The 15,411-nt window shown below is 37.0% G+C and overlaps 1 protein-coding gene across 3 annotated transcripts in view; it reads right to left on the reverse strand.

The window, feature by feature from the left end:
• Kcnd2 (potassium voltage-gated channel subfamily D member 2) overlaps positions 1–15,411 on the reverse strand; it is a 442,484-nt gene that overhangs the window by 16,836 nt on the left and 410,237 nt on the right. For all 3 annotated transcript variants that reach the window (XM_047560475.1, XM_047560473.1, XM_047560474.1), the window contains one exon: positions 629–791. In XM_047560475.1, coding sequence (XP_047416431.1) covers positions 629–791 — 163 coding nt within the window. The remainder of the gene's footprint in view (positions 1–628; positions 792–15,411) is intronic.

Consider the following 15,411-nt stretch of genomic DNA (forward strand, 5'->3'; position numbering starts at 1 on the left):
AAGGTTTTAGGAGACAGTGGGTGATCATCATGTGTAGCAGGCGAGACCCGGGGCCCAGGATTACGCCACATGCATCCAAAGATGGTGACTGGCAGAGAGCCAAGGGGCGTGCTGAATGCGCCTTGAGAAAACCAGGAAGCGTTTACCATTGGCTGTATGATAATTAGTTTAGCCGCCTAGCGCGTGGACAGATATATCTTACATGTATGCTTGAGCTCGTGATCGCTTGACCTTTAATAGGATTGGATGGACATATCTGGTTACAATTGCTTATGCATGAGACTGCTTATATATTGAGGGTGTTATCTGAATAAAGCAGGAGCTGCTTCATGAACTTCTGAAGAGTACGTGTCATTTGTCCCGCTGGTCTGCGGCAGGCGGCAAGTGGGAATCATGGCTTTATCATGACTTGAATGACCAGAAGTACATTGTCAAGATGAATTTCATCTCTAGACCAGTAATAGACCTGTAGCATGTTTCAAAAATATTCCTTGTTTTAAGCCACTGGGATGTTCAATTTCTTTTTACTGCAGAACAAGCTATCACTGAATAGTCAATAGGAAATTCTGAAGCTCATTATAAACAGCAAGAGATGTCAAATCGTGGTTTCTCAGACCTGACTACATACCTTTTGTGCCCTTCTTTTGTCTGCTCGTTGATTTTGGTGGTAGATCCGACTGAAGTTTGATACAATCACCGGAACAGGTAGAGCAATGACCAAGACGCCACTCAGAGAACAGATGGAACCAAAAATCTTCCCTGCTATGGTTTTTGGTACCATGTCACCATACCTGAATTAGAGAAAGAAATGTCTATCATTTCAAGTCATGGAAAGACAGTTATACTTGTTACAAATAGATTTTTACTTTAAGTTAAATGATTTTTTAGACACATCTCTATTTCTGCTTCATGATTATAATGCACTTGTCTTCAGATTTTAATAAGTCAGAAATTATGAATATCTGAACAGAAAAAATTACCTTTCCACCTTGTAGAAAATGACTCTAACATTTAGAAATCTCTTTGATTGGAAAATATTTTAAGCCAGATGATGTAATGATAGCTCTTCAATTTGTCCTTTACATAATGAAGCATAATTCTTTACATTTATTAATAGTCAATATTTCTGTGCTGAAATTATAGTCTAGGAAACACACTTTTCCACTTAATTTTTTTCAACATTGGATTGGTTATGAAATTAATGTAGAAAAAAGTAGGACATCACATTCTTTTCATCAGATATAATCACTTAAAAAATAAACTTTGCAAGGTCCCCATTAACCTTCACTTGTGAAACCCAATGGCCATTTCTCCATGATAATTTTAGTCTTTCATTTGTATTTGATTAGTTGACTATTCTCTCATCAAAACACTTTTTGTTCTTGGCTTTAGTATTGGAAATGCTTTTAGTCATTCTCCTACCATATTGGCTACCAGTTCTCCTTCTATTCTGGTTCCTGTCCCTTAGTCTACTTTCTAAATCTTGGAGTAAGTTTAGGGCTCAGTCTCAAGTCCTCATTGTCTCCATATAAACTCTCTTCTATGTGATTTCATCCAATTCCATAGTTTAAAAATATCTGCATATACCTGATACCCTAATTTACATTGACAGTCCCGATATTTCCCCTGAAAATCAAACTCCTATTTTCAGTGGATTCTAAGAGCCAATTAAATCTTAAATTACCCAAAATGGAAATCTTATTTCCCTAGCTTCCTCTGACACCCTTAAATCTGTTCCTCCACAGTTTGCCTCCTATGATTAAAAGGAGCCACAAATTCCCGGTTCCTCATACCAAGATTGAAAGAGCCACACCCCAATTCCCAGTATCTAAATCTTCTTTCTCAATTAGTCTTCTTGTCTCTGACCAACCCTAGTTCTTTTTTTTTTTTTTTTCCCCAAACTGGGGATTGAATGCATGTGTGCTTTCACTGCTGAGATACATCCCCAAACCTTCTAATTTTTTATTTTGAGAAAATCTCTCTAAGTTGTTAGGGCCTCAACAAGTTGATAAGGCTGGCCTCAAACTTCTTGAACTTGTGACTCTCTGGCCTCAGCCTCCTGATTCACCAGGATTACAGGCATGTGCCCCTACCCAAATGTAGCTCTTTAATAAAAGATAAACCTAGCTCTGATTTTGATTAAACTATTAAATTTTATTTGGGCCTCTTACTCAGTCTCCACTTTGTCACAATAAATCAAGCCATTGTCTTGTCCTGCCAGAGCCATGGATATAGCCTCTTAACAGAACTTTTCACATTTACCACTATACAATTCATGCCAACATGATAACCAGAGTTGTGGTCATGAAAATGGAGACTAGACAGTTTCAACTTTCTTTAAATTCTTTGGTGGACTTGAAACTAAAATAAACCCAAATTCCTTACTTTTGCCTTCAAGAGTCTACGTCATTTGGTTCATACCATTCTCCATCAAGATCCCTGTCCTCTGGTCACCCTGGCCATTTGGTCTTTTATGTGTGTATACCCTCAATCTTCATTATTCAGGTGCCACATAAACATCTCCATTCCAGAAGTTATTTTCCAGTCCCCTTTTCCATAGTAATCTCATTATTTCCTATAATCATTCTCTATAACAATTTCCCAATTGGTTATCTTCATAGTTATTATCCACATATGGTATTTTCATATTTATTAATTTACATTTTTGCTCTTCATAGACCCAACTGAATATAAAATTGATAAATCAAGACCCATTCTATTTTGTGTCTCACTAGCATAAAGCAAGTTCTTACCACATATTACTTGAATGAAAACATTTTCTGAATGTGGTATATATACACAATGAAATGTTAGTCATAAAGAAGGAAACTATGGCATTTGCCAGTAAATGGATGGACCTGGAAACTATCATTCTAAGTGAAATAAGTCAAGTCCCCCAAAACCAAAGGCCGAATATTCTCTCTTATATGAGGATGTTACCCACGAAAAGGGATGGGGGAAGGAAACAGCAAAGACAGTAGAATGAATCAGATAAAACTTTCCTATGTTTGTATGTGAATACATAACCAATGTAACTCCACATCATATACAATCACAAGAATGGGGTCTTAATTAGAATAAGATATTCCTATATATGGACAACATGTCAAAATACACTCTACTGTCATGTATCTCAAAAGAACAAATAAATTTTTTTTTTCTGTTCTTTACTGAATTTGTATAAGAGTTAATTTCCAGGGAAGGTAGTTGGAAGGAGATGTTCGTTACATCTTGAGGGAAGCTCAGAAATGACCACTATTATTAACATTATTCTTGTGAGAAAACATTGGTATGATAACATAAAGAGGAATTGGCCAAAGATAGGCTGGTGAGAGTGACAGAAGGCAAATCTGACTGGCACTGCATTAGATGACCCCACAGGGATCTGATCCTTGGCTTTGAAGAATCAGTTACTTATTTTTGTTGTTGTTTGTGGTGGATCAGCAGTTAAGCTAATTCACTGTAACTACAATTCCTACAAGATTTTGGCAAGAGAATGATGGTACTGCTTTAATTATAGTACAAAAAATTAATAACTTAGAAACCAGAATATGGGGCCCATATTAAACAAGCTTTTTTTTCTGTAGTATAACTGGGAAGTTACAGCATAATCTAAAGATTATGTTAATGAGGAAAGAGTCAAAGTTTAAAAAAAAAGAAACTTAGAAAGTGAGTTAAAAAGACTTGAGGACATTCTTACAATGGCGATATGTCCATGGGCTTAGAAGGTCAACTCCTTTTTATATAATATGGTGTGCCCATGAGTCAATTTCTACAGTTCACCTTAAGTGCCTGGTTATATTTTATAAGCATCTTCTTTTCCTTTGCACTAGTTGTGTAGTAGGTCCTGGAGAAAGCCCTCTCTCTCTCTCACACACACACACACACACATACACACATACATACATACACACACAACTTTAAGAGAAGGGATTTGATTTTAATGCCTACCAATTAAATTTTAGGAAGTATTTCTCAAAAGAAAATTTAAAAAACCTAATTACTTGTTATAGTCAGAGAAGACAAGCATTGAAGTCCATGTGATTCAAGTAAGCCTTTAAAAATAAAAATATATACAATAAACAGGTAAAATAGGTAATGAATCCATCCCATAGTTTCTCCTGCCCATCTCTACATGAGTGTTTTAAATTAGTTTTTTACTAATTTCTTTTGTAGTCTAGGTCATAGAGTAGGCAAACTGAGAAAACCTGTAACTATTACAGCAAATTTAAACAAGTAAAACGATTCATGGTTTAGATATGAGTGTCTCCTAAGAGCTCGTATGTGAGACAATGCAAGAAAGTTTAGAGGTGAAATGACTGGGTTATGAGAGCTTAAGATAACCAATCAGCGCATTAATCGACTGGCAGGGATTAATTGGGTAGTAACTAGGCAGGTAGGGTGTGATTGTAGGGATAGGTCACTGGGTGCATGCCCTTTGGAGTTTATATTTTGTTCCTGACAGGTGGAGCTCTCTCTGCTTCCTGATTATCGTGTTCTGCGATGCTTTCATCTTTGATGCCTTCCGCCATGATGTTTTGCCTCACCTTGGGCCCTGAACAATGGAATTGGTCACCTACGGTCTGTGACCTCTGAAACCCTGAACACCAAATCAACTTTTCCTCTGCTATAACTGTTCTTGTCAGGGTCTTTTGGTCACAGTGGGAATAAAGCTTACTAAAACAGGAGATGATACAGTTTATTAAAAAGCAACTAATTTACAGGCTAGAATAATCCCTAAAGGAAAAACAGATGGTGAATACACAGGGGTGGTTTAAAGAAATAAAGCTATGCTAATCTGAAGCAAGTAAAATGATATTTTTTTAAAAATTTATCTCTACCATATTTTTTTGCAATCAAAATTCCTTCACCATCCAGAAAGAGTTGGTAAGCGTTTGAGATGACTGCGCAGTACTGAAATGAAAATGGTAAGAAGGAACAAAGTGATCACTGGTGGGTAAATCTCTCATCTTTTGACTCCTGTAGACAGAACTTTCCCACACTATAGCCAACTAGGATAGTCCCCAAGGCTCTGCTCATGTGTGACGGGGTAGTGGGTGATGGTTAAAGAGCACAGGAGGTAGAACAGGCACAGTGCAGGGTAGCCCAGGATCCTGTGATTATTGATGTGAAGACAGCCTGAGTCGGCGGCCCCTCCCCAAGGAGTGTCAGCTGCCTCCTTCAACACCCCAGGATAACTGCACAGATGGCCCGCATGCTCTTCCCGCGACTCCCCTCATTTTCTAGATCCTGGAGTGCTGTTGATGTTTGTAAGATGTTAAGTATGTTTTTCTAGTTTGAATATGTTGGAGGATAATGAAAAAAATATAGTGTGATTTTTGTGGTTTCACATTATCCATTTTGTCCCTCTTCTCACTTAGGACCCGTCTGGAGAAATGGAAATGGGTAATTTTTATCTGCAAATTTGTCTCTGGACATAGCATCTGCTGGGAGAGGGGAAATATCTCTCTGGCAAAAACAGCTGCTGTCCTTTGTTTAACAGAGGATTTGCTTTTAAAACCAATATTCAGGCTCATAGCAAGAAGCACAATAACCTTATCCACCTCAGGAATTAGATCTCTCTGAAACCCAGTGGAGAAAATACTTAGAACACAAAGCTTTATCGTGAGAAGTGACACTATGTCAAAAGGACCATTTAAAGCATTCCTAAAATACTACCATCTTTTAATGACTAATTTCTATCTTAGGCAACTTAGTTACCTGTTGATATATTATTCTTTATATTCCATAAAGCACACATCAATTTTTCCTGACTCCTTTTTCTTAAGTTTATGCTAAGCCTGATAGTATTATACATTCCATTTTTCTGTTTCTCTTCAGAACTTAATATTACGTCATCTGCCTTTAAAAATTCATTTCTCAAAAGCATTAAACTAAAATATTGAGTGAATGTGTTTATTTTCATACAATTTTTCTATATTTAACAAAGTTGATTAAAAGACTACAGTCCCCATAATCAAAGAAGATAAATATTGAGTTCTTAAAAAACAGAAGGAAACAAGGAAAAGATACTATAATGAGAGAATAACTACCCAAAAGTTTTATATAAAGCGACTTGTACTTTGTTAATTGAATGAAACTCTCTCCACACCCCTACTTTTCTCTGCTTCTTCTAAATTTCCCCTCTTCCCCCTATAGTCACCAAATTGTTACAACCACCCAGGTTTCTTTCTGTTCCTTCTCACACTGGACATCTGCCAGCTAATAGCCCTTTTTCATCCTCATATCAGTAAAAAGGTACATTATGAGGTGTTGTTCAAAAAAATAAATGTTAATTTTACATTTGCATATTGTTCAAATATACTTGGTTTCAATGACATCTTTTGCCTAATGTTAAAGATCACATTCCTAGAAGACAAATTCTTCAGAAAAGAATTAGTTTTTTGAAGACTTCAATTTCAAATATTATTCAAAAATTTCATGCAAAACCCTTGAATTCTGTCAAGTACTCTATTTGCTGGATGTCAAAAAAGTGGTACAAACTGGTTAATTCAGGCAAACAACTAAAGTAAATTTATCTTTCTGTCTACCTAACTACCATTCATCTATCCATCTTTCCAATTTATCAAGTAATATTAAAATAGGTTAAGAAGTATGCCTCGTTTTTAAACATAACACATTGCAAACCAAATTTTATAAATACCTACTCAATTTCCCTATTCAGCAATTCTTCAGAAATTCTATGGCTAGAGTGGGTCTGTCTTTAGATCTCAAACAGAAATATTGTCTGGAATCTTCTTACATAGTCTGTGAACTCAGTACTGTTAGATTCCTGGATGTATTCATACCAGTTTATTTTTCTACTCTTTTTATTTGAAGAATTTGTAGGTTCATCTGATAAAGGAGAAATGTTATATAAAATAAACCTCCCTAGCTAAGGCATGACTTTCCATCTATGAAACTATTTCCCATGGATACTCAGAGAGGAAAAAAAATCATGCATTTTATAAACAATCACAAATTACAAGAAATACTCATACAACAGGAGGAAAATGTGATGTTAAAATAAAACCTTGATGCTTAGTGTAACTCAATCTCTTCTCTCTTTTTCTTTTTCTACTATGAAGAGTCATTAATTACCATGTATAAGGAATAAATTGAACGGATCCTGTGTGGGTGCATAGAAGCCTTGGAGCATCCTGAAGTTTATACGGGGCAAGTGCTGGATCCATAAATACTGTAATTCAACCTTTATAATAGTTAAAATAAAAACAAATTCATATGGGTCATAAATCAGTATTGGGTGTATATTTAAAAAGCAGGTACTCTTAAAAATGTCAGATGTATAATATTCTGGTGAAAGTCATTAGCTGATAGTGTGTGTTTATGTACGTTAATTATTGATTTTATGTTATCATCTTCTCTCTGATCTGAGTGCTAGTCCAAGAAGTCTAAGAAACAATTTCTTCTGACCTGGAAACTGGATCACTTCTTAACCAATAATTCTGCCCCTTAGGGTCTCATGGATTTCCTGCCATCAGCTTGGTATTCTAGAAGGATCACAGTTTGATGAATAATTTTTATAGTAGCTGTAATGTTTGTAAATAGCAAATGACTCGTTTAAGTGTTGCTGTATAACACCTGCCTGTGGTCCAGAACTTGTTTGCCAGAGGGGTGCTGGTATTACTTCCATAATAGATAGATTCTTTTTTGACATTTTAAAATAAGTGTTTGCCTAAAAAATTGCCTGATTTTGTCTCCATCTCCTTTGCGTGGAGGATCAATCACTTTATTATTCTAACTCTGTTGGATAACTTGAGAATTTGTTTTTTTACTAGTTCACATGTATTATTTAAAGTATTCTGCGTTTTCTCCTGTTTCAGCCAAATTTTGAGTTATTATTCTTTTCAAAGAATATTGAAAAAACCCTTTTCTAATATTTACAATATTAACAATCTTAGCATCTGTTAAATAAAAGAGGAAGTCAGAGAATTCCCTTTTCTAATTAGAGGCTTTTAGATGAGAGTAGTGAACTTTTAAGAAATTCATGGATAAAATTCAGTTGGGTCATGTAACTCCATGGTAGAGTATATTTTTGTACGCTTCGTTCTAAAAAGAGCTTTACTCTCCTGTTTTTGCAGTTCTGGGGATCAAACCGAGGGCCTTGTGTATGCTAGGCAGATATTCTACCACTGAGCTACATCCCTAGCCCTGAAGAATTCTTAAAAATTAAATTATTAATTTCGATTAAATTATAAAGCCTTCATAAATTATCAAAAGTTTTATGGTTGAAATCATGTTTAACACATAATTTTAATGCTTAAAGGGATATCAGTGTCATATATTGTCACTATAAAGAATCTGAACTCAATTGCACAAAAGGGAATGCTGTAAAAATGTTATTTTACAACTGCAGAAATAGCAAATATCCACTAGGGGGCATAAAAACCTTAATGAAAGTTTGGAAACAAACCAGGTCTTTTCTGGTTTTCACAAGCGGAGAGTGAGAAAAGTATTTCCAGTAAATTGCCTGTGCTGATTCCTTATCTTTGCCTACACACATTCAACATTTAAGAAATATTATGGACATCTTTTTCTTTTGGAAATAGTTGAAGAGAATAAAATCCCACCAATTTCATTGAGTACTTAATTTCGAGGGGTTTCCAAAAGGACACAACATAATTCTGACAGTGTTTTTTGTTTCTTTTTAAAAGATGAGTAATTTTCTATAGCGTGGGACATCACTAAAGCACCATTTTAAACAAGAACCCCTTAACAGGAACTCTTTGTATGAAAATTAGGGAAAAGAAAAGGACTGGGTTTGTGTATACAAAGGGGGGAAATTGAGGAAAGGACTAAGATGCTTCCAGCACATTTAACCAACATATATACACTAAGTCCTCAGTGTTCAATTTCATTTGGATTTATTTACCACATTCCTTTGGTTTGTACCTTTAAAAAAACAAAGTGTTTTCTGTCTCTTATTTTTCACCTATTATGTCAATAAATGAAGGCTTTTTAGGTTATAAATGAACCATAAGACTATGACTTACTATCTAATATATTATTTTTTTCCTAAAAGAATGCCATCATTAAGTAAAACAGTACAACTGATTATAGTGAGGAACACATTAAAAGCAAACAAACAAAAACCAAACACTCCACTAAGGACTGGCTTTCCCAGCTTTGGGATCCCCAGAAATGTGTTCTTCTGCTTAGGGTGCCTAGTCTTTGTTGCTGGGAGCTCATTTCACCTTCATATATCTTTATCTGGCCATGTCATTCTCCTACATTCTCTCCATGATTGACAGGAAGAAGTTCAGTTTCCTTATCATGATCTTCGCATCCCTTTGCCACTTGGTCACCTTGTCCTCCACGCTCTCCCATGTATGCTCTGTAGTCTGATTGGAACGAATAACTTTCTAGTAGCAGAACATACTATGTCCTTTTATTGCTCTATGCCTTTGCAATATTATCCTCTCTAGAATAATCCTCTTTGTATTCCCACTGCATAAATCCTTGGGATAAATTCCAATTTACATTGACAAAGCTCAAAGTTCTCATTTGAAGAACTTCTTGACTATTTTCTCTCTATCTGGTAAAAATTTTCCCTTTCCTACGGTTTCAAAGCGAATTGCAACTAATAGAGTGCAATTAGTTCTTTACAGGTCTGTCTTCTCTTGGTAAACCATGTGGTCCATGAGGTCAAGGATCATGTCATCATTATACACTCAGGTTTAGCACAGACCTTGTCCAGTGCTGAGCAATAGCTGGAACTCAATAAATGTTTATTGCTTAAATAAATCCTCAAGGAAAGGTCTGGTGGTAAACAATAAATATGGGATGGAGGGGAGATACTTGTCTACTTCTCTTTTTTTCTTAACCAGATTTTCTATTTTTCTCTTCCAAGTTCAACAACATCTCATCTCCTCAATTTTTCTGAATTCAACTCTGGGTGCTTAGGTGAAGTGCCCAGCATAACCTGGTTCTACCCTATTATTACGTCTTGCTTTTTATATCAGAGAAACCATTTTTAACCTAGACGATTTTAAATGAAAACAGAATTGGAAAGACCTGACACTTTTCCTGTTCCTACCTCCTTTCCATTGTCACATGCATAAGAAACATGAATCTGACCAGAATCAGACCAGGATTTCAAAACACTTATCACCCAAAATTTGACAGATTTTGTAATCTCAAATGCCAAATAATATGAATGAACTGACTCCTTGTTCTGTCTCAGGTATGATCTTGGGAAATGGCTTATTGAATGCTACTGATCTTAAATAGTGAACACTAGCAATCCTCTGGAAATTCCATTGTGTGGTTTTCATTTTTTTTTTAACAGGTTCACTTTGGTTATACCCTATATTGGAGGAAATATGTTTGCTTTCCATGAAAAGAAAATCCATGAAGGAAATGAAGGTTCTAGCAAACACTTGATCCTTTTTACTTTGGTGGTTGAGACCAGCTCATGCAGGATATGTGTTTTGGTTTTGTTTCCCAAGGGGCTTCATTTAGCACTGTCAGGGCTGGTCTCACACCGGGGACTTCCTTCAGTCACCTGCTGCTGTAGCTTCCTGTCTCTTCCTTTCTTTTGAAAGGTAGCTCTGTTGGATGACACTCCCCACTGAGCATGGTTCTAGTCTCTGCTGCTTCCCTGCAGGCTATCTCCGAGGAACCAAATCCCTAAGCCATTTGGACGGTGCTGTTCATAAGCCTGTCTTCTTATAATCTGCCACCTCTCTCACTTGCTGACACCACTGAACTGGTTTACTGCTTACAGTCCATTCTAAGACTACTTGGCACCTTTGCAACGGAGAAAGGAGGAGCTGGCCCCCAGGTTTAGGGCTTTAGCATTGGCTTTAGAGGAGAATGTCAGACAGGCAGCTTAAAAGCAAAAAGTAGAGTTATTTATTGTGAATGTTTTCATTTTTCTCACCTAAGTTTGTAGCCTAAAACCGATTTGCTATTGTAGACCTCATGACAACCTCAAGTTGTCAATAAGTATTTGCCTATTTTATTTTCAACTGTACTTTTTAAATTACTTATGGATTATCCAGTAATGACCTAACACATCTCTTATTTCCAATTCTACCCAGTAAGACCTGATCATTTTGCTTCCTATTGTCTACTTCTTAAGTCCCTTGGAGAAGAATGCACAGAAATTTAACTGCCAGGGAGACTTGGCTATCTACTGGGGCAGAGAATGAGGCGCTTTTTGCAGCAGTAGTGTTTGAGATGATGGTGCTGCAAATACTTCTAGCAGATCTGACCATGCCACACTATTCCATTCCCTCACTCAGCTGACCACCCAGGCAGGCGCAGCTCCTCCTGTCCTAGGCAGAAGGGCAAGTCCAGATTGGAGCTGGCCACCACACAGACCAGGTGCTCCCAAGTCACACAGCCAGGTTGCCGGCCTGCCTGGTTCCTCCTTCGCCTATGCAGCACTATCCCTTGTCACTGACAGGGACTTCTTCCAAAATTCTTTAAGCAAAAATAATTTAATGATTATGTTTCACATAAATAGGTACAACTGTTTAAATAAAAAAGGAAGAAACTCAGAGAAGCTGTGATTTAACCACCCAAAGACAGCCAGGCATTGCCAGTCTTCAATTTAACATAGAGAGTTTCTATATCCTTAAGCAAACTGTGTTTTTGATGAAAATTCCAGGGCCTGTATTTACATTAGAGATGTTTTTGGAGAACAATTCTTTCCTGATCTATGTGAGACAAAGTTATCCCCTGAGATTACATGAAGATACTCCATACGTTTAGTGCTTGGTCTCTTCTGCCTCTTTGGATATTAAAACGTTGATCAAATGGTCATCCTCCTATTAACTATGATAAACATATGTAAAGGGGCCTTAAGTTCATTGCTCTACCTGTGTATTTCTGCTGTGTCTGTAAATGCTTCTGTGGTTGTCTCTAGATAAAAACACTATCACAAAATGATAACATAACGTTTCTATGTTTATATATGAATACATGACCAGTGAAACTCCACATCATGTACAACTACAAGAATGGATGCCTAATTAGAATAAGTTATACTCCATGTATGTATAATTCATCAAACCACACTCTACTGTCATGTATATCTAAAAAGAACAAATAAAAAAAATCATAAAAATCAAGCAAAAGCACACCTGCTTACACATAAACCAACTGAAAAAGAGCCTTCTCCAAAAATTGGTTTCCTCGGGTTTCATTTTAAGGAAAAAGAGGAGAAAAGTTATGTGAAACTATAAATCAAAAATTTTTTATATTCCTGAATATATCTCACATTCTAAGTACATTCAATGTATATGTTTCCACATTCTTTGCATATTCCTATCCACACAAAAAATTGTGGAAATGAGATTAGGAAATAAGCATAGTATCTTACTTTTAAAATAATAGTTTGTGTTCAGGTCTGGGCAGGAAAACAGAAACCACTTTAAGCATTTACAGAATGGATTTACTGGAGGGAATTTTCATTCCACAGGCAATGGAGTTGCTGAGGCCTTAAGATAACCCAGGACTTGCCAATAGCAGGAAACCACCACTAACAGGAAGCTGGAGGGAAGAGAGGGGAGAAAATTTGGGGGCTCAAAGGCAGAGTCTTGAATGGAAGCTGGAACCATTCCACGTCTTTACTATGGAAAGAACTAGGATCACAAAGGAGGGTTAGTGGGCGACAGCCTTAGAAGATGCAAAGGAAGAGGAGAAATACACTGGTTTGTCCTCCAACCCCTTTCCCATCCCCGGGCAATGCCTTCCATTGACAGAACGGGCAGAAAATCAGATGACATGCCAGCACTGGAAAAGCAGCCAGTTGGCGTCTGGACAGCTAGTAGGAGGCACGGTGCATTTGGAACCCCGGACATTTCCTCCAAAGCTGTGTGCTCTGCCCCGCTCACCACAGCTCATGGCCCAGGTCCACTCTGGTTCCAAGATGTTAGGTCTCAGAAGCAAAGCTGTTATTTATTTTGTTGATTCCAACTTTTCTCCCCCTAAAAGCAGAAAATTCCATTTTCCTACTATTAGAGACGGATAGGCCTCCTCTGGGTACCAGCATTCTGTGTCCTTCCACCCTGGTTCTTAAACTATCAAAAGCAATTCAGTCCTCCCACCCTAAAAAGCAAGGGAAGGTCAGACGTTCTATTAGGGCAGACTTGAGGCTTTTCAGTTTTTGTCAAACATGTCCATCTCAATCAAAGATCAAGCTAAAGAACCAAAATATCTGTTTTGACAGAGTGGGCGGTGGGGCGGAAGACAAAGTTAAACACAAAGCAACATTATTGAGAAGTAAATTAACTCTGATGATTTTAAAATGTTCCACTTGTATCAAGTGGGCAGTGTTTATTGAGAACTGGTTCCTGGGGTTTTCACACCTAGTGGGGACTAGGTGTTGGCAAGGGGCTTGGAACAGAAGCAATCGTCTTGGAGCTGAATCCTCCAACAGATCACTGGGAAGGCCATCCCTAGTAACTTGAAACCTTTTCTTAAGGACAGGTGAATATGTGTGAAACCAAGTCACCATTAAAATAAATACAGTTTCACAATTAGTTCAGTAGCTCATGAGTCTTTTTATTGCAGAAGTTTTTTTTCGTATGTTGTTATTTTTGTTGTTGGTTTTTATTAGGGTAATGAAAGTCTATAGCTAAACATGCCAGAGACTGGCTGTTAGTTATAAATTTAAATAAAGACAAAATATTCCTATGTTTAAGGAGAGTATAAGAGATTGCTGATGAGGGTTTTGGCAATAAAATGAAAATATATGATATGCGCTTTAAATTAAATACAAGAAAGAACATAATGATTCCATTATAGGTGTCATTAACATGAATAGCTAGAATGCTCTTAAAACATATTTGACAACTTGATGTTTCTACCACTAATGAGGGCTTATGATAATGGTTTATTTACAGTTGTTGGGTAAAGCCTGTTGGGTTTTTCAGTATTTCACTAACCTCTCATCAATGGGATCAATGTGATCGATGTCGCTATGGAATCAATGGTGGCCGATTTTCATTATGAGAAGAGACTGCTAAAACATGAAACAATAAAAGTGTGTTTCTAGAAACGTTTGCTAGTGACTTCAGAAATATAATGAAATTGTCTGCTTAGATGAAGCACCTGGATTCATGAACTTCCACAAACAAGAAAGTAAAACAAACCAAAGCAAATATTCCTTAAGTATATATTTCTCCCTTCTCTTCTCCCTTCTTCTCTTCCACCCTCAAACATTTATCCAGTTCCTATAAGAAGCAGATTCCTTGATGATGATAAATTACACACTTGGTTCTTCCTTTTGCCAAAAGATCTCCTACCTAACGAAAGCAGTTAGAACAATAAACAGGTAATTGAACTCTCCTTCTTAAGTCTCTAAATGTTGATTTCAACTTTCTTCCTATACCTTCAAGATGCGAAGGTCACTGCTTGCAATCTGGGCTCTATGGGATCTAACTTCTGCAGGAACCAGCTGTTAATGATCCCACATATACCTCTGCTATTCACCCTAAAGGCTAGCCACCCTCAATGGCTTCTTCTCAAGTCTCAGCAAGCCACTTTTTCTCATTCTAAGTTGTTTCTCAACTTTGTTTTAAGAGATGTAAACAATGTCACTAGGTTGCCTATATTGTTCCTAATACCCTCATTCAGAGTATTCTCTTTGTAAAGGCCAAGGTGGTAGAGTTTAGGCTTTACCAAACTCACTGCCTCTGCTACAAGTACTCACCTTTATTGTTAGAGTGCAGATAACATGCTACATAATCCATAGATGAATGAGGGTGATCATAATCTAGTAAGCCTTTAAGGACACTGCCATTTGAATTCCTTATTAATTTTTATATGTCAAAAATTCTATTCACCTTTTGATTTTTTCCCCCAACCATTTAAATGTAAAAACTCTTCTAATTTTTCAAGCAGCATGGAAACAGGAGGTGGGCTGCATTTGATCTGCAGGCCACAGTTTGCCAAACCTTGACTTAGAAGAACCGTCCTTGTGTAATCAACTCATTTTGGAAAGGCTAAGTTCTGTTTCTTCTAGAAGAGTTTAAAACCATTCAGCAAAATATGATTATGATCATGTTAAACATTTTTTTCAGACATTTTCTGTTTCTTGATTTTAGGAAATGAACATTTTGTGAAAAGAGGATGGAGACGCCTACATATCCCTCTTATCTGTTTCTTCCCATTACTGCCCCCTCCACCATGACTGGAGGCCTTCTGTGATCAAGTTTACCTCAAATGAAAAGGACAACAAGCTGATTGCCTGCTTCCTGGCTAGCATTTATCTAACACTGGTGCAGGAGGTAGGGGGAGGCGATATCATGTTGCAAAGTCTGTGCTACATGTGGGAAGGCAGAAATTAACAGCAGTAGTCCTTGCTCTTAGTGACCGCTAAAAGGGAAAGAGGAAGCACAAGAAATCAAAAGAAAGTGTGATAACTGCTGTAGGAGACGT

The sequence above is a fragment of the Sciurus carolinensis genome, chromosome 8, assembly GCF_902686445.1.
Source record: "Sciurus carolinensis chromosome 8, mSciCar1.2, whole genome shotgun sequence".
NCBI classification, from domain to species: Eukaryota; Metazoa; Chordata; class Mammalia; order Rodentia; family Sciuridae; genus Sciurus; species Sciurus carolinensis.